This window comes from Melitaea cinxia, chromosome 24 (genome assembly GCF_905220565.1).
Source record: "Melitaea cinxia chromosome 24, ilMelCinx1.1, whole genome shotgun sequence".
Taxonomy (NCBI): Eukaryota; Metazoa; Arthropoda; class Insecta; order Lepidoptera; family Nymphalidae; genus Melitaea; species Melitaea cinxia.
The window spans coordinates 8,008,612-8,032,340 of NC_059417.1; the positions used below are offsets into that span (position 1 = coordinate 8,008,612).

General features: G+C 35.0%; 1 protein-coding gene across 1 annotated transcript; it reads right to left on the reverse strand.

Moving 5' to 3' along the window:
- Positions 1–530: 530 nt before the first annotated feature.
- LOC123665364 (mediator of RNA polymerase II transcription subunit 25-like) lies at positions 531–23,298 on the reverse strand. The gene is made up of 14 exons (XM_045599677.1): positions 23,177–23,298; positions 22,705–22,863; positions 21,912–22,075; positions 21,015–21,169; positions 20,332–20,429; positions 19,265–19,454; positions 17,941–18,228; positions 16,965–17,162; positions 16,187–16,330; positions 9,431–9,509; positions 8,740–8,855; positions 7,451–7,717; positions 6,654–6,764; positions 531–648 (listed from the first exon to the last, which is right to left on the reverse strand). The coding sequence occupies exons 1-14, from the start codon at positions 23,296–23,298 to the stop codon at positions 556–558; spliced, it is 2,184 nt and encodes a 727-aa protein (XP_045455633.1). The 3' UTR covers positions 531–555.
- Between the last annotated feature and the right edge of the window lie 431 nt (positions 23,299–23,729).

Here is a 23,729-nt window from a genome sequence, read left to right on the forward strand (position 1 = left end):
GGTAGGTACCTTATAGTTAGTTTATAATACAAATAATTTTTTTTAAATCATGTTGTCATTTTCACCAACTGAAAAAATATATTAAGATTTTAAAAGTGCAACAGAGTAACATATTTATTGATTACATAGCGGTATCGAGAATTCATAAAGATACTAACTTATATTCAAATATATGAAATTAAGAAACCCCTGAAACAAAAAGGGTTAAATGATGCAAACGTACATAGATAATAAGTATGGGGGTCAATATTACTACTAGTAGGGCGTAGCAGGAAATATCTATCTCAAAATCTGAAATCTGAAGGACAGCTGGAGAAGTACCTCAATATCAAAATAGTCCTGGTTCATAAATGGTGTTATGTTAAAGTAGTTAGAGTTCCGAGCGAAAGTCGGAACTGGGGTTGGATACGGGCTTGTGATGCTCCTTAAAAAAAAAAACCTGCGGTAACCGTATATTATCAAGCAGATCGTATGCTTGTTTACCACTCTAGTGATACAAAAATGGTTTAGGTGTAAAAATAAAACAAATATTTATTTTTACTATTTTTTTTAATCTTATAGAAAATCGTTGTAGTTGGACACGTCATCGAATTGTTGAACTTGAGTATTCGGCCGCACGGCCCCTCCGCCCGGTCGGTACTGCGGCTGCTGGACACAGACGACATTTAACACACAGATAACAAAACAAATTAGATGTGTGATATTTTGACACACGACATTTTTACGAGCGCTTTTCGCGCCAATCATTAGTTTATTTTCAATATACAATTTTCAAAATCGGGTCAGTAGTTTTATACATTAAAATTATAATTATTATTCTTGGGCAGTCAGTTGTCCATTATAATTATTAAGGAGAATATAAATTTAATATTAATTTACTACACAATGATAGTATAAATCAACCACTGTGTTTTATACTAGTACAGTCACAGATACAAATATAAACAGATATGCAAGAACCTCATCCCATATTAAACCAAGCAAACCACACTAATTAGTAATTTCGCGCGGAATTGTAACAATGTAAAAAAACGAAGGTACTTTAAACCACACGACTGAAGTAAAACTTACGAAACGTAGTTCTCTCTCTTTCTATCTTCACTAATTTATATCTCCCTCTCAACTTCCGTTCGCCTCGCCCGATCACACTTTTCGAAACGCTCGTCACGCATTCACCAGCTTACTTCCCAAGTCAAGTGTGCGCGTAAAGAAGTTTTACTTCAAAAAGCGATGAACATAATTATTTGCGGCATCTATTAAGATTTACATCTGTGAATATAATTAGTATAGTATTGAGTTTAAACAATAAAACATTTAACCAGCCTTATTAATAAATTGTTATTTACAAAGTAAAATATGTGATAATGGTAAATGATTATCATGCAAAGCGGGAGTCAATATTATGATTTTTGAATGCACTATGGACAGTGGTTTTCTATACTAAGTTTTAATATCAAGCAGACAGCTTTTATATTTAATATTTACAGTTTACGAAAGTGGAATCTGAGATAATTGCGAAAATTTTAGATGGCAACAATGACCGACATTTGATTTAAGATTTGACATTTGAGTAAAACGGTAAGTTTTAATTAAGATCTGTTTAATTTCTTCGTTAAGTTGAAGTTTTAAATAGCAAACAATACGTTTATTTTGTTTTTTTTTTTTCAGTTATATATTATTCAAGTTATTTAGCTTGAATAAAATAAACATAAATATAATGTTGAAATATTTTAAAAGTAGTGTCAAATGTTTTGCACACGAGTCGTGTGACGGATTTTTTTTTGTCTCGCGATTTTCACATTCATCTTTCGTGTTTCAGATTATAAATATAACTTTGCATAAAGCCGGTTTGACAAGCAAATTAATATTCCTTCTTCTTCTTCAGGGTTTAAGGGTTTTTATAGTGCCAAATGAGCACAGATGATTTCGCCAATGTCACGTAGAAGCAAATATTAAATATAGTCATCACAAAATAATAGGTCCGTTTTGACATTTGTCATTGGGATGTAAATAGTGAACTATCATACGACTCAGTATTTGATACTCACGATAAATCAATTTAAGTTTGTATGAGTATTTGATCGATTTGATTATGTAATGTAAAGTGCATTGGATTAAAATTCTGATTAGAAAATTTAACTTAAACTTTAATACTGTAGGTAAATTGAAATCGGACGAAAGATCAATTTTTCTTTAATCTTATTTTTTTATGTTATTTTCTGATGTTTACGCTAATTTCACTATTAGGTGCTGGACATGGGGACATGGTCCTCCCGTGACCGCGGTTGCTGTAGAGTATCCGAAACGTCGGACATGTAAAAAATCTAATAAACCGCGATAAAATCGGAAAAAGTTGTTTTATTAATTTTTTTAATTACGATGGCATTCACTCAATCATAAAAAAATCAAGAAAAAACGAAAGTGATTGAATTTTCATTTAGTGATTTTCATCGGATGATGAGCCAAAATCGTCGTTGAGTTATCGTCACCTGTATATATAATTATTTCATTTTCAATTATATTATCAATTTTGACGTCTCGGTCGTAATCTTCCTTTATTATTTGTTGAGTTTTTTATGCGTATATATGAGAAGTTGCATACTTTATAGCAACACAATCTATCAGATATCCAGTAAAACTACTTCGGTGAATATCGCTCAAATGGTGTTACATGGCCACATCTACTATAACGTAGTAATCTGCGTTATACACTAGAGTAGCAGTTTATTCTTTATAAATAATTTTGATGATTCTTATTTTAATCGAAACCTGTCTCTCACTCTTATGTCAGTCTTATGGTCCCATTCAAATTTAATCGAGATCTGACGACTACTTTTTGAGTAATCTTTGATAACGCGTATTTAGTTGACTATTTTTTCGTCTACGTACGTTGTGTTACTTGTCGATGTAATTGAAGTCGTTTTTTTTTTCGTTTGTGAGTAAACACAATTATTTTCAGTAGAGATCACTACACAATATTTTGTTTCTATTAAAAGCGAATTATGCTGGTAAAATTCAGTAATTAGTTAGTTACAACACTAGTATTTAAAAAAAAGAGAACGTAACTGTTTTGACACGTGTCAAATGGAAATGCATGTTAAAGTAAGCGCGAAAGAATAGTCTTAATATATTCTATCATATTAATTAACGTCCCAAAACAACGTATATATTTTTTTTAAATACTTTTTTGATTAATAATTCTTTTGTTTTTTACAGTTTCATACCAAGTTACGTTCTAGGGTATTTGTCAAATTTCAAAACGAGCCTATTATTTTGTGATGACTATAGTAGTATTTACTACAAATACTAAAACTATAAACACCAGCATAACAAGAATATATAAGATTAGATTGACAATTTTAAAAATAAATCATTACCCTTTTTATCAAAGAATAAGCTTGTCACACCAGTCTTAAGACAAATGTCAGACAATCTCAGAATGCAGATATAAAAAATAACGTAATATAATATCATTGACGTAACTAAAAAATTAATTAATCATCCTATCTATATTCTGAAATAGTCTAATAGAGAATGTTAGTAAAAGAAGCTTTACTTAGCGCGTGTTCACATGTGCGGTCGAGCGCCGCGTGCTGCCTGCTGTTGCTAGAATACACATGGAGCGTCACGTCATGAGGCGCGTCATACGCCACCAACACGTAACGAGACACAATGACGTCACGAGCAGCTCAGTGACGTCACGGGATTCATTGACAAGTGACAAACGACAACAGTGTTGTGACAAACAGTGTTGTGACGTCACAAATATGTAGCGTTAGCGAGGGTCATGTCAGACCTATTCTGTCATGCTTGGGTAAAGGTAGTAACTGTGTTTTGCCACATTTGCAGATTTTTGATGCCATTACATTCTTTTCATTATTACAATTATAAAATAATGGAGCCTATTTTATTACACGTATAATAATATTATAATACCGTATATTTAATTCAAACAATTCCAAAACATTAAACTTAGTGGCCTTGCCCTTAACCCCAGCACGGCAGTATGTGTCTGATGTCATTGAACACCCCGAGGAACTCTAATTAGCCACTAATGTGCACTTCTAAAGAGTACCATGATGCTCCTCATTATATTATGGTACTTGATTTAAATTTTAGGTTATCTACATAGTATTATCACAGCCAAAAGCCTCTCATCGGTCTAAAGCTTTTAAAGAAAGAAAGAAAGAAGAAAGTTGGTCTAGCCCTTGTACCTTAAATAATTTTGGTGCTAAATATACTTATTACTATAATCATTTAACTGAAAAATAAATATTCTAAAAGTAAAGTACAACTAAAAATAAATGTTAACAATTGACATAACCTATGTTTCATTTTACTAATGTAAATTATGTGCAATTCCTACTTACATGCATACTTTACGTTATTTTTTTAGATCGTTAAGCAATGAAACGCAGCTTGCGTTTCATTGCTTATATTGCTTGTATTGCTGTTTTTATAGTTTTCTCTGCACCGCGCACCTAGCACTACATCTACACTCTACTCTTAAACTTAAAATGACTATGTGAAATAATACTTTAGACCAGTGGTCGTCACAATTTTTCTGCCAAGGACCACATAGAGCTATATAGAAGGCGGTATGGAGTTCGCCAGGTTGGCTAGTAAAAAAAGTGAAAGCGTAAAATTGAACATACGCTGCCGTTATCGTTATATGTATATGTATTTAGAAGAATTTAGATAAAATAAATATTATGGAGTCTCATAAATATTTATAAATGCTTGGCACATTTTACCAGTTTCAGATACTCTTGTGTTTCTCTCAAATCGGTTTAGACAGTTGACTAGTTAAATTATTCGTTTAGCTGCGGGCCGCAAACAGGCGGCGAGTCGCAAGCGGCCCGCGGTCTGCAATTGACTACCAAGGCTTTCGACTGTGGTATTACTATATCATTGTGCAACTTGATATTTACGGACGTGCTTCATTTGCAGGTTTATAATTGACAAAAAATAATTGTATTGAAATTAAATATTTAACTATAGTGTAACTAAGTATCGTAATCTGCGATTGGTTTTTAGAGCTAGATTTGAGTGAGAAATTGTTTAATTAAAAGTAGCAAAAATATCTTATGGGAAGATTCATTAATTACATGACAAAAATCTACCATTTAGGGAAATCTTCTTCAATCATATTACCATGTTTATATTTTACTAATTTAAATGAACTTGCTGTAGCATCTCGTAACGCTCATAAAAATATGGAAAAAAGCAGACCAAATTCTCATAGATCTATAGCCCCCTATAACGGCATGAGAGTTGGTCTCTATTTTTTCCATAAGGAAGATTGTCTTATGTTATGTTGTTAACACAACTACCATATACTTAGCTATAATTATTCAAGATTTGGTCCATAAAATCTTATCAAATCTCACCTGTAAATTTTAAGTAATATATAGAAATTGCAAAAGAAATTCTCACATAATTAATGAATCTACCCTCATCAGCGATAAGTTATCACAGAAAGGCGATTCGTACATGAATCATAAAACTTTGAAATAATTAATATTTTTAAATTAACTACGCAAAATCTTTGCGCTCATTCCTATATTTGAACAACGATTCATTTTTCATGATCTTATCCGAATTTCAAAATTCCAAAATTACTTTATTCTAGTAGGTTTCAAAAGCACTTTTTAATCGTTATTTTATAAATGAAAATTATATTTCTTTTAAAGAATTTATTATGTTAAATTAAAGCTACCACTTATTCAGAGTGTAGATGCTGTAGAGAAAAATCGGCAAGAAGTTCTGTATTTCAATTTAAATTTCAACTGTTTTATCCAACGATTCATGTACGTTTCACCAAAAGAATCAAATAAATTTTAGGCACATTAGGTGCAATTCATCTAAAGATCTAACAATATAACAGGCTAAGAGCTACACCTTATCAACGCCTCATTCCAGTATTTGAGAAACGACTCGTTTAGTTCACAAACTGTTAAATATGTCATGTTCAAAATTTGTCTGTTCATCTGTAAAACGAATCGTTTCAACATGGAAACCTGTCTCTTTTGGTAGATTGTATTGTAGCTTCAAGCCTTTTCTTTTATTACGAACGATATAAAGTGCAGAGATTATATTGTAGCGTTATTGTGCTCATTAATTGTTAATTATTTACTTGATTTTTTTACTAACAAACATTAGATAGCATTAATGGTATACTGTATCTTGCCAGGGTTTGTGAATTTAAGCGTATCTACAAAATATTCATATTTTACCTTTAATGTAGATAATTGAAATAAGATTAAATCATTATTATCAAGTTGAGACATGTCTTTTTGCACTAGCCCTGATTATATAAATTGATATGTGTCTTGGTTAGGGCTGCCACCACTCAGAATTGTGGTTCACAAAGTCCCACATTGATGAATTGTCTGAAAATATGCAAAATTTTGGTCAAAAAAAAAATGAAAAGTCCACAATTAAATAAAAACAATATTAGAATCACTAATAAAAACATTATTTCTAAAAAGTGATCACCAGAGAAAACTCAAAGTCATCCTAATATCCTGAGTTTTAAGTTTGTCCGACTAATGTGGTGGCAGCCCCATCTCAAGGAAAATTGAAACTCTAGTGTATATTGTGTGTTATTTATGTGTTGTGTGTCATGTAGGTATAGCTTCGTGTATTTTTACCTGCTGTAAAAGATGCCTGAGGCCAGGATTTGCAGGTAACATCGGTCTCACTAAACGGGCACCAGCGCCACGTAGTAATTGCGCTTGCATCTGTGTTTTTCTTTGCTGTTCCTGAAATCAAGAAACAAGTGTTCAATTGCTTATTTAGTTATAAATAGGTAAATCATGAAGGATAAATATCTACTTGAAATTGTCAGTAGGTTACATTGTCTCATACATAAGTAGAAGATCCACACTAAACCTACCCTCACCATCTATTAAATGGATAAAAAAAAATTATATGTATTTTCGTTTGTTAAAAGATAAATCGCGAACGTGTTGGCTGTAAAATTTCTGGCGTAGGGTAGTAATATTACCTTCCTGATCTGATACATCAAAATGCCTCAAACAGCTAGTAATTGGATCTAATATTTCGTGTGACTGGTGGTCAAAATAGAGTCTCGTACATATTAACATATTACTTTTACCTTTCTAAAATACCTCTTAACTCTTGACGGGAATAATTTTGAATGTCTGAAAACACACACACACACACGCGCGCGTGCGCGCGCGCGCGCACATAAACATACACACACGCATACACACACACACACACGCACGCACACTCACAGAAACACACACACATCTATATGCGACTTGAGCTGCGTCTCCTGAGGGTGCGCCGCCCACGCACACACACACATCTATCTGCGACTTGAGCTGCGTCTCCTGCTGGTGCGCCGCCTCCAGCGTCTGCTGCAGGTTCTGGATCTTCTTCACATATACCGACACATACACAAACCGACACACATGCTTACCTCCAGCTGTTTGTAGTGCTGCTCCTGCTGCTGTGCTGCATGCAGGCGCGACATAATGTCCATCTGCGACTTGAACTGCGCCTCCTGCTGGTGCGCCGCCTCCAGCGTCTGCTGCAGGTGCTGAATCTTCTCCAGGTTCTGCTGTCGCGCAGCCTCCAGTCCATCCAGCGGCGCAGCGCGCGGACCCTTACCCCCAAGCTGCCCAACTTGTCCGACTTGGTTCACTTGACCGACTTGTCCTCCCATACCACCGCCCATCATCATACCCTTAATGTAACAAAAAATATTGCAGTAATATAGATGTTCTTTAGGTGAAATTAGCAAATAAAAAACTAATAAAGTAATATCTGTGGTGGTTGCCAAGTAATCTGAAAAAACAAATATTAAATATACCGAATACCTCTTGTTGTGATTGCAAAAAACCCCTGAATATTACCGAGAAGGTTTCCTGTTCTTTATAAACTGCAAAAAACTGTTCTATTACTCTTGAGTTCAACTTACTATTACCAACTTTACGGTAAACGCACCTTGGACATTTCCAGTTTGCTTTTTTAGTTTAAAAAATCAAAATGGAAATGTCCATGGTGCGTTTTGAAATTGTCGTTATTTCGGCGTAAAGATGCTACCTCCTATAAAAGCCCGTTCTCCTCGCCTATTAACAAACCTCATGATGAACGACAAAACGTAACTATCGGTATGGTTATCGGCAATAAGACCAATATACTACGATACTACGATAAAGATAATGAAAATCTACTAACTACGACTACGATATTTAGAAGCATAGTTCGAGAAAGCTTGCGTGAAATTGTCCGCTCGGCTGTTGATAAAATCTTTCATGGGACACATGTTGAGTCAACATTAGACAACGTATCGATGACATATGATTCTAAACCCAGAGAAACTTTGAATATTTGTTGTATTTACAACAGACAAGCAATCGTTGCTAACAGATTTTCAAAGTAATTTTCCACAAAAACTTTAGAGAATGTTTTAATCTGGACTTTGAGGCAATGTTGCGAGGGAATGATTTTCAGCGTACTATATAATTATTCCTCACATATGCCCGTACGGTTCCTAAGTTATTACCAACATTTTAAGCCTTGATGATGTTATTTCCGGAAAAAAAACCATTCGAAGCCGATTAGGTTTTTCAAGGGCAGGAAGGATTCGAAGGAATTTCAAGGTTTCATGAGAATTACCCGAATACATTACTTGAGATACAAAATAAATCAGAATAACGTAAGAAAACCAAATTATATTATGTAGAAAATTATTTATTAATATACCTGTGGATGTTGTTGAGCCTGTTGATTCGACATCGATGGTACAGACGACAGGGCTCCGGCGAGGCCCCCACCGCCCATACCTATCCCTGGGGGCATCCCGCTCCCCAGACCGGGCGCTAAAAATATCAACATCATTCGTATATAAACAATGTCGTAGTTTAGTCGTGTCGAGTATTTTTTGTTGTGTTGATGATTCGTTGTTTTATAATTTGTCGTTTATAGCCTAACACAATTGGGAGCGAAAGTTATATGCAAACAATCATAACTTTCTAAAAAATAATAGAGTATGTGCTTAAGACCGCACGGCAGAAGTGAAAACTTCATTGGCATTCGCAATCAAGGAATAACGCAATATGTCCCGAGTTCACCCGATCGAACCTTTCACCTCAGAGCGTGACGGATCAGCCTAACTTACTACCTACGAAAAATGCGGTGTGCCAAAAGAAGTTTTCAATATAACGCACGCATAGATGAAATTTAGCTTTGTTCTATTTTCTACATTTAGATCTCTCGAATGCCGTTTTTTGGGTCTGTGGAGAAACGTCTGACGCATAGTTTCCTTGACGTTTATCGTTTTATTTCCAATTAAATAAATTCGAAATACCCTCATCAGTATAAGCTTGTCGCGTACTGGTCTTATGGATTGGATGTCGTAAAGAAACCAGGCCTGCAAAAAGTGTCTGTAAATTACCTGTCATAGTGGCAGGTTGTCCAGGAGTAGCATTTCCAGGTGCTGGCGACTGTTTGTTCATTTTTTGCTGTTGAATCACCTGCAACAAGCCGGATCGAACTTTTTTTAAAGGTGACTGCGCTTGAGTATAATCTTATTTCACGGAGAGTAAGGGTGAAATCTAAAGTTTAAGTGAGTTAGCCATAATAAGGCTTATTTACTACTAGCTGCGCCCGCGACTTCGTCAGCGTGGAATTGAACGAAAAAATTATTGTCCAGTTCGCAGAGTTGCCTAATAAAGAAATTTCTAAAATAAAAGTAGCCTAAGTTACTCCTTATTACATCAGCTATCTGCCAGTGTAAGTCCCGTCAAAGATTAGCCGGAACTTTTAGAGATTAGCCGGAACAAAAAGGCAGAGAGAAAGACAAAAATTGCAGAAAAAAGTTATTAGATACATACGATATTTTTATCATGACGAAATAATAAAGATAAAATTGCAGTGTACTCTCGCTTTGCTTAGTGATCAATTAGACACTTAAAAGAGCCAAGGAAATTTACGTTTTAATTACCAAAAATAAAAAAATTATATACACAAGTTAGTATATAATTATACAAAGCTAAGTACAAAAATTCAAAACTACCCCCAACCAAAGACATTGCAGTTAAAATATTCTTTGTTGTGTTTATTTATTCATTTGTATTTGGGTAACAAACAGTACAGTAACACATTACAAAATAAGCAGAAAGCAAACATTAAGAAAAGAAAATATAAAATCAGAAATTAAAACATTCAAAATCACAGATGCAATACAAATACAAAATTAAAACATATGTAATTAAATGATTTATAGAATTACAACAAATAACGAACGAATTCACAGTTGTTTTTACTACAAGATAATTCATTCCAACCTTTTCAGGTATTAAATTAAGCTTTTATTGACTATTAGCTGTGCCCCGCGGTTCCACCCGCGTTAATTTGAAGAAAAAATGTTCTGCAGCCTTTCTCGGTAAATAGGATATCCAACACTTATTATCAAATTCGAACCAGCAGTTCCTGAGACTAGCGCGTTTAAACAAGTTTTTCAGCTTTATAATATTAGTGTAGATGTACAAATTTGCTCGCAACTAATGTCGTATTTACTAGAAAACGTTTGGTTATTTCATATCTGGGCCGCAAATACTCGGGCGCAGTAAACAAGTTTTCTCAGCGTAAATTACGTATAATTACACGCAATTTACGTAAATACGCGGGAATTCCAGGATAAAAAGAAGCCTATATGCATCTCCTCAACCTCCTCCTCCTCTCTCCTCTATCTTACAGTGAAAGTTCCATAAAAATTGGTTAAGCCGTTCCGAAGATTAGCCCGGAAAAAAAGAGAGACAGACAAACAGACAAGTTTTAGAATCGTATGTTTGTGTTTTAGTATCATGTAAATAAATGTAGTACATATGTACTTGAAAATAACACAGAATCACACACACACACTTCAGTTATATTTACATCTAGTATGTATACATGAATAATACAAAAGTATTATGGCGAAAACAATCAAACATGAAATCGAGTGATTTGGTGGACTAGTATTTAAGCTAGTCTAAGCCTGTATATTAAAGTGGGGTCGCCGGCCGATAGTCGGGGGACTTCGGCCGGCCGGGCGACACGGCCCCACACTTCTGAGGGGTGGCCTTGTTGAGCGAGGCCACCCCACCATTGCCGGGGCCCGGAGGCTTTATCCGGGTGGCGAATGCTAGCGCGACCCCAACTCGCCCCACCCAGGCGGACGACTGCTCACACGTGGTGGTTTTTAGTCAGTAAGAGTCTGACATAACCCTCTGGCGCCCCCGCGCTGGAGGGTATCCATGATGGATTTTCCCAATGTAAAAAAAGCCTGTATATTAAGTGCTAGCCTTTTCTAATGACATAATTTTTCCTTTACTATAATATAAAAAAATGTCATTAATGACGGTAGGAGGAAAATTCTACAATCGCAAGAGAAAGCAATAAAATCTACCGTCTACCCTCAATACCGCATTATGTTTGATTTGAAAGAAAATGTAAACCTACAAAATATATGTTTAGATATGTTGAAGTTTTATTTACTATCCTTTAATAGATTATTGGCTTGAGCAACTAATAAAAATGTAAAACATTAGTCTGAAAATAAAATTTTTAAAGAATCGAAAATATTAACTGTTTACAAATTTCCTTTGTTTGTTTTTGTATGTATACAATACTGATATTTACAATACTGATTTTGGCTGTTCCGTTTTCACCCTTTAAAATATAGCCTTATCAATTAGTGATAACGTAGCATTCTTCTGGTGAAAGAATTTTAAAATCGGTCCGGTTATTTATAAGTTTATCCATCGCGAACAAAGAAAAATCAAATACCTCCTTGTAATATTATTACATGTACTGTGTGGCTACGGTACTAAAGAATATAGCCACCCCCTCTCTTCCCGTGGGTGTAGTGAGAGGCGACTAAGGGATAACACAGTTCCACAGCTACCACCTTGGAACTTAAAAAGCCGACTGGTGGCGGGATAACCATCCAAATGCTGGCTTTGAAATACACAGGCCGAAGACGGGCAGCAGCGTCTTCGGTGCGACAAAGCCAACCCTGCGGTCACCAACCCGCCTGCCCAGCGTGGTGACTATGGGCAAAACACATGAGTTCACGTTATTTTTGGCGTAAACTTGTGGAGGCCTATGTCCAGCAGTGGACTGTATAGGCTGTAATGATGAATATTATTACATAATTATTTTTATAAACATACGATTCAGCTTGTTACATTCCACTGCTGGGCATAGGTCTCTCTTTCCATGTTGGAGAAGGATTCTAGCTTAATCCATCACGTTGCTCCGCTGTGTGTTGGCGGATATGTTCCCTATTATGAGTAACGATCGTTAACAGGTATTTATGATAACAACCAGGTCCGATGGCTTAACGTGCTCTCCGAGACACAGTGGGAAGATCCAAAAGGACAGACATTCAAACCGGAAAGAAATATTTGTACAAATAACCATCCCGAGCGTGAACCGAACCTGTAAAACCGTAGGTGTTTTAGGCAACTACTCGCACCACTACATCAGAGCGGTTGTTAACATAACTGTTCTACATAGAACAGGATTTCGAGTCTAATCAACCACAGTGTTATGTGTGCCACTATGTGCTATTCCAGATCCAGTCCCGGGTCTCAGGTAGGGGGGGGGGTGCATTTCTCAGTCTTTGCCCCGCCTAAAAAAGATTGAAGATCCGGGGCGCATCCGCACACATACAGAAATTGAAGGTTTGAAAAATACATCTATCTATCTTTCAGGTATTTAGCCGACATACAAAAAAGAGGAAGTTCTCAATTCGACTGTATCTCACCTGTACCTCGACTGTACCTCAGATCTTTTTTCTGGGTGGACCTTATTTCGATGATTATTTTTCACCATTTAAATTGAATCGAGATTTGACAAATACCTTTCGAGTTATATGCGTAATTACCTGATTATTTTGTCGTCTACCTACGTAATATTACTTGTCGATGTATTTGAAGTCGTTTTTTTTTTCGTTTACGGACAAACACAATTACAAGTTCAATTCTGTACATTAATGATATTTTAAAAACATAATTTTTATATGGTATACAACAAATCAATATTAGAGACAAACTATTTTTTTGTCTTTTTATTTGCAGTATTTTAGCCAAGCATCACGCCGACAGTACTAAATTAGTTATAATCTTGGCATTATATTTTGCACTTGTAAAGTGAAACACATAGATGAAGTAAAAAAAGTAGATAATGCGCGGCCTTTGTTGTTACTGAAGCCACAAAACTCGGCTCCTTCAAGTAAACACACGCGCTCACGCACACATATGCATCAAACTACGCTCATTTTCGTTAGTATCTCACGGGGCCTCGTACAGTAACTTTGCCTATAAAATGCCGTTCTTTTGTAATTAAATGGTGCAAAAACAATACCAAAGTGAACAAAAAGTCTGAAGAAATATCGTTTCACACGTAAGTACATACTAAACTTTATATTTTTTGTTATTCCAAAATATATATATGCTGTTTGTCTTGTAACTGTGATCGACTTATTTTGTAATATTTGAGGTAATCCGTGGTAAACGGTGTTGGTATTACGATAAGTACTTTTTGTATATATACTGATGTTGTTGATACCCATTGTAATACTGTTTGTTTTCCCAAATAAAAAGAAAAAAAAAAAAAAAAAAAAAAATATTGAGGTTATTCGGAACTTATAATTTCTATGCCCCGAAATGACGTACCAAGGGAGTGTTAACAGTAATTCTTATTTCCATTAGCCCAAAATGCGGGTAAGTAAATTGTAGGCAATCATAGAAAAATAATTAAGTAGAAAGTGGACATAATTATTGTTTTTTTTTATCGTGTGATTTTATGTTTTACCTAAATTGAGTCCATATGAATTTTTCACTCGTTTGTGTCTGTTTAAATTTGTGAATTAACTACTCATATTTTACTACTAAATATCATGATTTTAGGTTTCCAACGAATATTTTAATAGGAGATAGATAGAATAGGTAGCTGCTGTGCGACTGAGCTGAAATGAACTACAACGACAGCCATCCTCATCTAGTGTGGTTTGTTCAAACCATTTTGATAAAGCTGACATGTACGGTACAAAACGTGGACTTCGCAGATTACCATCACGTATATACTGCTACTTACTACTAGGTATTTTAATGTTGAATTTTTTGTTCTAGGACCTACCGGATGAGTCTAAAATTAGTCGTTAACCAAGATTCAATCTTTGATACACCTAGAAAACATAAACTAAGAGAAAAGTTAAAAAAACAGGAACTTTATTTAAAAAATGTAAAAAAATTTAATCATTACAGCAAAGAGTTAGACGTCTTTAAAAAGGAACTTGCCCTTGAGAGGAATCATCAATTACTTTAAAACGCAATTTTCATTGACACAGATTTATATAATTCATTAAATCAAAACATGGCTGCAATAGATTTATTTAACAATTTGAAGCAAAAAAAGGAGTAAATATATTTAAAACCATAAACAGATTTTTATTTTCGCATACCCATTTTACCTATATTAAATTAATTGTGTTTAATCCCATTTAATAAAATTTTCAGGGACTTTTTTTAAAAAGTGTCAATACTTCACTCACTCACACATTATTATAAAAAGTGGCTTCACTTTTTTGTTCTAAGTGCATTATCTATTTTTTTTTTACTTGATCTATGGTGAAACATGATAGTTAATTTTTATATTTTCTTCTATAACTACCCTCATTTATTACAACTTTTCAAAATTTGTCTATAATTGTAACTGACAAGTTGTATACACACTAACTACATTACTGTTTATAACGTTTGTTAACCGACTTCCAAAAAAGTAGACTGTATTTTTTTAATGTATGTTACTTCAGAACTTTTGACAGGGTGGACCGATTTCGACAAATTTTCTTTTAATCGAAAGGTGGTGTGTGTCATTTGGTCCTATTTAAATTTATTTGAGATCTAACAACTACTTTTCGAGTTATATCTAATAATGCGTTTTTACTTGACGCTTTTTTCGTCGATTTTGATAATTCTTTTTTTGTTGGAAAGGAGATATCCCTAGTTTAGTACCATGATAAAGAAACCAGGATCTGATGATGGGATCGCAGAGAAATCGAGGGAAACTCTTGAAAATCCGCAATAACTTTTTACTAGGTGTACCGATTTTGATAATTTTTAATTTAATCGAAAGCTGATATTTGTCATGTGGTCATATATAAATTTTATCGAGATCTGATAACTACTTTTTGAGTAATCTTTGATAACGCGTAGTTACTTGACAATTTTTTCGTCGATCTACGTTATATTACTCGTCGATGTAATTGAAGTCGGTTTTTTTTCGTTTGCGAGCAAACACAATTATTTTAGATATATATTTTTTGTTCTTTTATTAGAAACTAGCTGTGCCCGCGACTTCGTCCGTGAATTAAAAATTATTGTTCAGTTCGTAATTACTAAATAAATAAATTTCTAAAATAAAAGTAGTTTAAGTAACTCCTTACTATATCAGCTAATCTGCCAGTGAAAGTCCCGTCAAAATCGGTCCAGTCGTTTCAGAGATTAGCCGGTACAGACAAACAGACAGACGGACAGACAGACAGACGTAAATACGTAAATGTTACTTTTAGTATCATTTCACTTTTTAATTCCGCTTTTTCCTAAGACTTGACTTTACGTCAATAAAAAAAAGTGTGTGTGTCAGCTATGACGCACGACTGGAGTTACTCCTTCCAAAGGCGTTCTTATCCAAGAAAAAGATGAATACCATATCAAATGGTAAATAAACGAATCAAATAACGCCATCTATCGATGATACGTTACGACGAGAGGGCGTTATTAGAAAACGTCGCTACGCCTTTAGACTTTACGCGATAGATGGCGTTACGAGAAACTCTCCTCATATTTTTTTCATACCGGGGGGCCTCATATTAAAATCGATTTTTAAGGAATAAACTCGAAAATTTAGATATAAGAGCACAACCCAACTAGCTGACACATATCTAAGAATGTATAAAAAGCGCAAAGCTATATCAGCATGCATGCACCTACGTATATATGCGTTGGTGTAAGAGTTAAGGGAAAACATACTTGTCACCACGACATAATGAGAAATAAACAAAACACAAAAGCGTATGAAACTTTAATAATGATAAATCACATCGTCATTTTCAATTACTAGCCACATTTATGAGTTTCTTTTTAGTATAGCTTGATATTACCTTTCTCAGTCGGTCTACAAACGTAGCCTGATTGTTCGGTATGAAGCCGAGGTAGGCTTTCTTGTCTGGCGTGTACAGCAGTATCAACACCTTGATGTCACACAGTGGGGGTGATGACATAGGTGAAAAGTGAACACAGCCCGCCTGCAACAAATATATGTGGGATACTATAAATTTGACGTTTGACGTACAAGTAATTATTATTTATAAAATTTTTATGATGAACCGTTTAGTTTCTAAAAGTATAAAATTAATTTTTAATCATATTATAATACTGTAGCCGTCTAGAGATCTCATTGATAGACATAGACTATGCATCTCACTGGAAGGGCATCAGCCCCGGATGCCCTTCCCTAAATCCGTTGCCCTTCCCTATGGAAAAAAGATCTGTCAAATTTCGACGAGTAAACACTAGTTAAATAACTTTGCCTTTGACAAGTTTTTTCGCTGTTTTACCTTCAACTAGTAACTAACTTAATATTTTGTACAAACTTTTAGTATACTTCTTGATAAAAAAACGATTAATTTGTTATAAAAAAAACTCTAGTGAACAATTGTTTATTTTATTTGAAAAGTAATTTTGGGGGACGGCTCCTCTGTTGCCCCAAGGCCTCCAGATCTCTAAATCCGGCCCTGACACAATATTCAAATTCACGTTTCAGAATTTCTATATAAATATATATTCTATTAATGAAATAAGAGATTTATATTAGGAGAAATAAGTAGACAATCATTGATAATAGATATATAGAGGCATAAATACTAAATAATTACTCACAAATCCATTAACCATGACTTTGGTAAGTGCATCGAGTGCTTCATTTTGTTGCAAGTGGAATAGCACTGACTTGCTGTCCTTCAAGTATTGTCCTCCGATGTTGCTAATCAAATGTTTGGGCATCAGCTGCATCAATAGCTTGCTGGGCCACGTGTCAACTTTTAGTTCAGGTTCTATATCTTTTGAGTTTGCGGATACCTGGGAAATAAAATTAAATGAATTGGAATGAAAATATTTATTTCGCCATAAGGTTACACATATTTAGCGAACGTCAAAAAAAATCTAGGTTCTCAAAAAAAAAAAAAAAACAACAAAACCAAACGGCCAAAGTAGCAAAACATCAATCAATTGAAATTTTTTTATTGATTATTTCATTATTTAATACTTTATTGTACATTAGAAATTAAATAAGAAAAATAACAATATTATAACTTAAAAAAGTGCAAAGGCTGGCCTCATTACTAATAGTGTTCTCTTACAGACCACCTCCGATAATAGAGAAAATATTGATGAAATAAACAATAATAATAAATCTATATATATATATGTAAATGAATGTTTATCTGTATGTCCTTTATAGAATGGTAAACTATACATTTGATCATGTCATGATCTTCAGCAAAGTGTTGTGCATGAGCCCACAAAGGGTTCTGCGTTGGTACAATTTAAAAAAAAAAGAATGAGAAAAAGCGAAACACGAAAATTCATATAGGTAACTAAGCATAAGTACAAAAAATAGAATATATACATAGAAATATATACATACATTTATATGTACCGTTCTTTTCGTGTTGTCTTCTAATCGTGTCGTATAATAGCTGTGTTAACCCTATCATTGCAATGGTCGTAAAGTGCAAAAGACGTGTCGTAGCAACAGTATTGTCGTGCAATAATTGTTTTGTACAATAGTCCTATCGTATCAGTCATGTCGTGTAATAGTGTTATCTTGACAATAGTTTTGTCGTGTCGAACTCACTTGGCATGGCAAATGCTTGATGACCTTCTGCTGGTCTCCAGGCGTCTTCCCTTTCTCCATCCACTCGAGCAGACCGCTCCATATATACGTCCGCTGGGCACCACCAGCGAACACTCCTGATGACGGACCCGCCTGAGCCTGAGCCTGTGCCTGAGCCTGTGCCTGAGCTTGTGCCTGAGCCTGTGCCTGAGCCTGTGCTTGAGCCTGTGCCTGAGCCTGTGCCTGAGCTTGTGCTTGTGCCTGAGCCGCCGCCTGCGCTTGTGCGAGTGTCATGCGCTGCATACTCGCCTAGGATTTTTTTAGTAGATTATATTTTAGTTAGAAATATATTGTTTCGAGTTATACCTAACATTGTGTATTTAATTTACTTAAACTGTGTTGATGATATTCTTATTTTATTACTTTTTATGTTACTTAAAGTGGTTTTTTTTTGTTAAAGAATAATTACAATTATTTGTATCGTGTATATGTACTTATAATGATATTTTTTGTTGTAATTTAGCAGTATATGTTATAAAATTTGTTAAAAATATTGTGAAATCGGGTGTAATTAAAATTAGTTATTTATAGAGAAAGAAAAGAGGGTACTTGTTAATAGTAGTTTATGCAACTGTCATATAATGAAGGGTATTAAAACACGAGTGTGAGTTTCATAATAGTAACGAGTGTTTTAATACCCGTGTTATATGCAGTTGCATACACTACTTTATCTTCACTAATGCAATTAATCAAACAACAAGAGTAAAAGCTGACAATATTTTATTTATAATAATTGTTCAAATTTTGGATGGTACAATTCTGAAAGTTAATGTTAATTTTCATATAATTTTCTAGATTTTAAATTTTGTTGCCAATTCTAGAATATCCGGAGGCGTACAAATATCATCGTCGCTATCCATTTTTAACTTTTAATTTATTAAATTAAATTCACGCGTACGTGTATTGTCACAGTGATTTTGCCGCCATTAAAATCTAACCAATGAGAGCGCAGCTGCGCGCATGCGCGCGATGTTATAATGAGATTTTACGATATCGATGTGGATATTATACCATCATGTGAAATTGCTTAAATTGAGTGTTTTGTTGTCTGCGCTATAACAGTAGTAATTATAAGTCAAGTATTGGAAACATAAGTAGAATGTTACAACATTAGTGTAGATAAAAAAAATTATGCGATGCCAATAAAATAATTTCAAAGTAAATCTTGTATATTTAGAACTTTGAAAAATTTATCTCTGATGAACCCTGAACTCTGTCGCTCAAATACTATTAATTATTTGGATAATCTAGAATTAAAAGAAATAGTAACTAAAAGAGTTATTACCTGTGTCGGCGGGGGTGGGTTCGAGGGCTGTGCCAGTTGTGTCAAAAGTGCAGAGTTCGCGTAGGGGGGTTGTCTTGGGGGGGCCAACCAGTTGCTCTTAACCTGGCCGGGGGTGGCGGCGCGGGGGAACAGCACCGCCGGGGGGCCCGCGGGAGCACGGGCGGGGGGGCCCGGGCCACGAGTGGCACAACTTTGGACAAAGTTTATTTGTTAAATATACTTTTAGATTAACATTGCATATGTCACAAAATACGTTTGTATTTCGAGATCATTTTGTAATAAATAAAGATTTCTTGAGAATTACTAGAATGAGATGACTCTACATTGATAGTTTCCAAGACATTGCCCAACTGGGGAAGTACTTGAACCTCACAGACTAACGTAATCTATGGAAGCGTGCAACACCAAGAGCAACACGATCCTGTTTCCCTCCCCAGGAGCTCTATCTATCTTTCTCGTAAGAATACAACACACTCGAGAGCAGTATTATTTAGCTGTGATCATCTGTAAGGTCGAGGTACCTCCTCAGTCGGGCTGGACCATATTTTGAGCAGGATATTTCCTACTCTATCCTACCTCCGGTAGGTACAAGACTTAAAACCCGGTATCACTGATATGAAACTACTTTTTTTTTCGCAAGAGTTCTCCCATGACCATGGTTGCTGAAAAGTATCCGAAACGTCGTGCATCCAAAAAACTTAATAAGCCACGATAAATCTGAAAAAGTTGTTTCATTATAATGAGTGAAATTCGCGTAAACATTAAAGACCAGTATCATCATATTTGACTAGCCCGTTGGCGCAGTTTGTAGTAACCCTGCTTTCTGCTCCGAGGGTTGTGGGTTCGATTCCCACCCCGAGTCTGGGTGTAATATAAATATTTATTTATATATTTATATATATATGTATTATTTATAAGTATGTTTATCGAAAAAAAATATATGTAGCTATATACCAGTCGGCTGTTAACTATAACACAAGCATTAAGTTGCTTACTTTAGGAACAGACGACCGTGTGTGTATTGTGTAAATATTTATTATTATTATTATATATCATATGGTCCCCACCTGTACACATCGGTCTGGTCAGGCGCGGGCGGGGGCGCGGGGCTGGGGGGCCGCTCCTTGAGGCTGTAGCCGCGCAGCAGCACCAGGTGCCGCGGGTCCTGCGCAGCCGGCACTAGCGTTATTGGCGCGGATATTGAGCGCTCACCCTCAACTTTACATCAACATTTTACGCATATAGATATTTAATGAATATTAAATACTTTTTAACAAACTTCAAATAAGAGGAGGTAATGTGTCATTTTTACTGGGTGTACCTACGGATTTCGATGATTCTTGTTTTGATTGTAATCTTGATGACCAAAAAAACTGTACTCACTTCAGCCTATTGCAGTCCACTGCTGGACATAGGCCTCCATAAGTTTGTGCCAAAAATGGCATGAACCCCTGTGTGTTGCCCATAGTCACCACGCTGGGCAGGCGAGTTGGTAGCCGCAGGACTGGCTTTATCGCACCGAAGACGATGCTGCCCGTCTTCGGCCTGTGTATTTCAAAGCCAGCAGTTGGATGGTTATCCCGCCATTGGTCGGCTTTTGAAGTTCCAAGGTGGTAGTGGAACCGTGTTATCCCTTAGTCGCCTCTTACCGCACCCCCGGGAAGGAGGGAGTCGCTATATATATAAAAAAATTGTATACAGTGTGAAAAATAAAATAACATCAAACCTTCATCCAATCAACCAAAATTACCTTAGCATAATTCCTCTGCTGTGCGGCGTGCAGTTCTCCACCCGCGTGCTCATAGAGAGCCAGCAAGGCTGGTAACTTTTTCGCTGCCGCTACCGACAACTGTGCCCCGCGCTCGCCCACTAACCGAGCCGCCTGCTCTACCGTTGCTGGCGCTCCTGGGACGTGGAAATTTTAGCTTAGCCTTATATACCTCACCGTTGAGCATAGGACTTTCTCCGTGTAGGGAAACCAACCAAAAATGGTAGGACATTCATTTTTCCGACTTTGTTATTAAATTATATCAATACTCATGTAATAAACTTACAATTATTCAACTAATTTTGACACCCCAACGATTTAAAATATTATAAGCTTAGCACTACAACAGCCCAAAAATTTCGGGTTTCGTCGAATCTAACCTACTTTAAAAAATTCAGCCTGGTAATAATCACTGGAAAAAAAACATTTGGCGACTACTGGAGTATTATTTGGTATTGGTATCTTTAAACAAAATTCAATATTGCTTTATTGTATACTAATTGATCCCCCCTACTTTGTCGATGTTGCATTTTATAGTGTGTACTAAATAATTTTGTTTTTGACGACTGACTGCATTTCTTTAAAACGTTAATAGAGTATATTAGATGAAGTCTTTGGCAGATTTCAAGTTACAACTTCAGATTAAACCTCAATCAATTTCGTGCATATTAATAATATTTACTATATTTATTATGATACTGTATATATCGCAGCCTACTGTATTAGAACTGATGGCAAATACATTTCTTTTAACATAACACTCAGACAACTGACCGAATTTAAAAGTTGGAAAGTTGAAACAAGTACTTGTGCCTCAAAGGCTACTAATTATAAGTCATTGCCTAATTGGCACTATATAAGTATTAGTAAACAACATACCCGGTGGTACCAATCCTCCTGCATTGGCTGAGTACGGTGGCGAACAACATAGCAGTATAACGTGTAGTGGAATGTCAGAACGGCCAAGCTCTTCTAAACAGGCCAGTGCCGTTGTTAGTGCTTCCGTTACACATGCTCGACTCTCTGCGTGACCTCCTATGAATCTGTATAAAAAAATAAACTAGGTGATCCAACAGACATTGTTTTATCTCGCAAACTATCAAACATTTGAATTTTAAAAAATCATTTGTTTTCTGCGATTTTAAATGTTTAAAAAAAAGTTAGCTTCTTGGGTCCACCCATTACGCTAACTTTTTTTTAAAGTTTCCTAATACTTTGTAGAAGGTACTTACGGAATAAAAAAGTTAGAAATATTATGCAAAAGCATGTTATTTAATTTGCCCGCGACTTCGTCCACTCGGAATTTAACAAAAAAGTTATTGTTCAGTTCGCAGTTATAAATTAAATAAATTTCTAAAATAAAATAGCCAAAGTTACTCCTTACTACATCAGCTATCGCCAGTGAAAGTCCCATGAAAATCGATCCAGACATTTTAGAGATTAGCCAGAACAAACAAACAGAGAGACAGACACATTGACAGACATGCAGACAGACAAAAATTGTAAAAAATGTTATTGTGATATGTACCGTGTATGCATCCATATGCATTTAGTAAAAACGCTTATTTTAATATTACAAACAGACTTTAATTTTATTTATTTGTATAAATTTACTAAGATATTTCTCTCTCTCTCTCTACAATATAACTATAAATATACAATGTTAACTTACTGTAATTTATCAACAGTGTCTACAACAGTCTGTGGGCAGGTGAAAGGGCCATATGTGGAGACAGGTAGTCCAGGATGGCAGTCGGCTGCTAAGTATGTCACTATGCCATACACTGACCCACTTCCCACACCCTCTTCTAGTGCACCACCGTGAAAATATCTAAAAAAGAGAAATTTTGATGAGAATAATTATATTAAGTAAAAAATATACATTCAAATATTTGTTGAGTTTCTAAGCTTTAATACCAACTTCATTCGGGTTTAAATATAAAGAATTAAAAATGAATAAAATATTCACAGTAATAAGCAAAACAAATATTATTTACATAGATTTTGCTATCTATAAACAAATATTTGATGCATAAACAATTTTGTTTCTCGTTTATTTAAAGCAATGTTATTACACCAATAAAAATATTAGTGCTAAACAAAATAAAAAACTTATATATGCTACAGGAATATTTGTAACTTACTCTAGTGTTGGAACGATATAATTAATTTTCAATTCATTTATATACGCGCTATTAGCCGATGTTGCTTCTATCACAAAGATCACTTCTGCCTGTGTAGGAGAGTCTGGAGCATTAACAGCCATTATAAAGTTCTTTAAATTCACATTATACTTAAGACATTGTAAAGATATTTATTTATTCCGTATTAAATAATACACATGAAAAATAACAACAACATCACGAGCAAAGCAATAAACACCTTCGACGTTTGACATTATACTGACAGTTCAATGTACTGTTGACAGTAATTTTTACGTTTAATTATTTGATAGGATATAACATTAAAAATTTAAAAGTATTACACAATACCTACATTATTTGGTTAATTGTTTCTAATGACAATACTGACCTGGCTTATTTTTTTGTATTTTATATTAAATAGAAGAAACGTACAATAGATTTAAGGTATTTTTAGAATTTATTTTGCTACAAAAATAAGTATCGTTGTTACTTTAAATTTATTCTACCAGCTGTTTTTATTTGTATTATATAGCATTTGACATCTGACTTTTCA

Bases quoted from the DNA above. Each gene is read 5' to 3' on its own strand.
- LOC123665364 (XM_045599677.1), bottom strand. From the start codon at position 23,298: ATGGCTGTTAATGCTCCAGACTCTCCTACACAGGCAGAAGTGATCTTT. The intron at 20,430-21,014 runs GTAATTTTGGTT...CCGGCTGCGCAG, and splicing joins AGCAGAGGAATTATGCTAAG to GACCCGCGGCACCTGGTGCT. The intron at 18,229-19,264 runs GTAATAACTCTT...AAAAAATCCTAG, and splicing joins ACCCACCCCCGCCGACACAG to GCGAGTATGCAGCGCATGAC.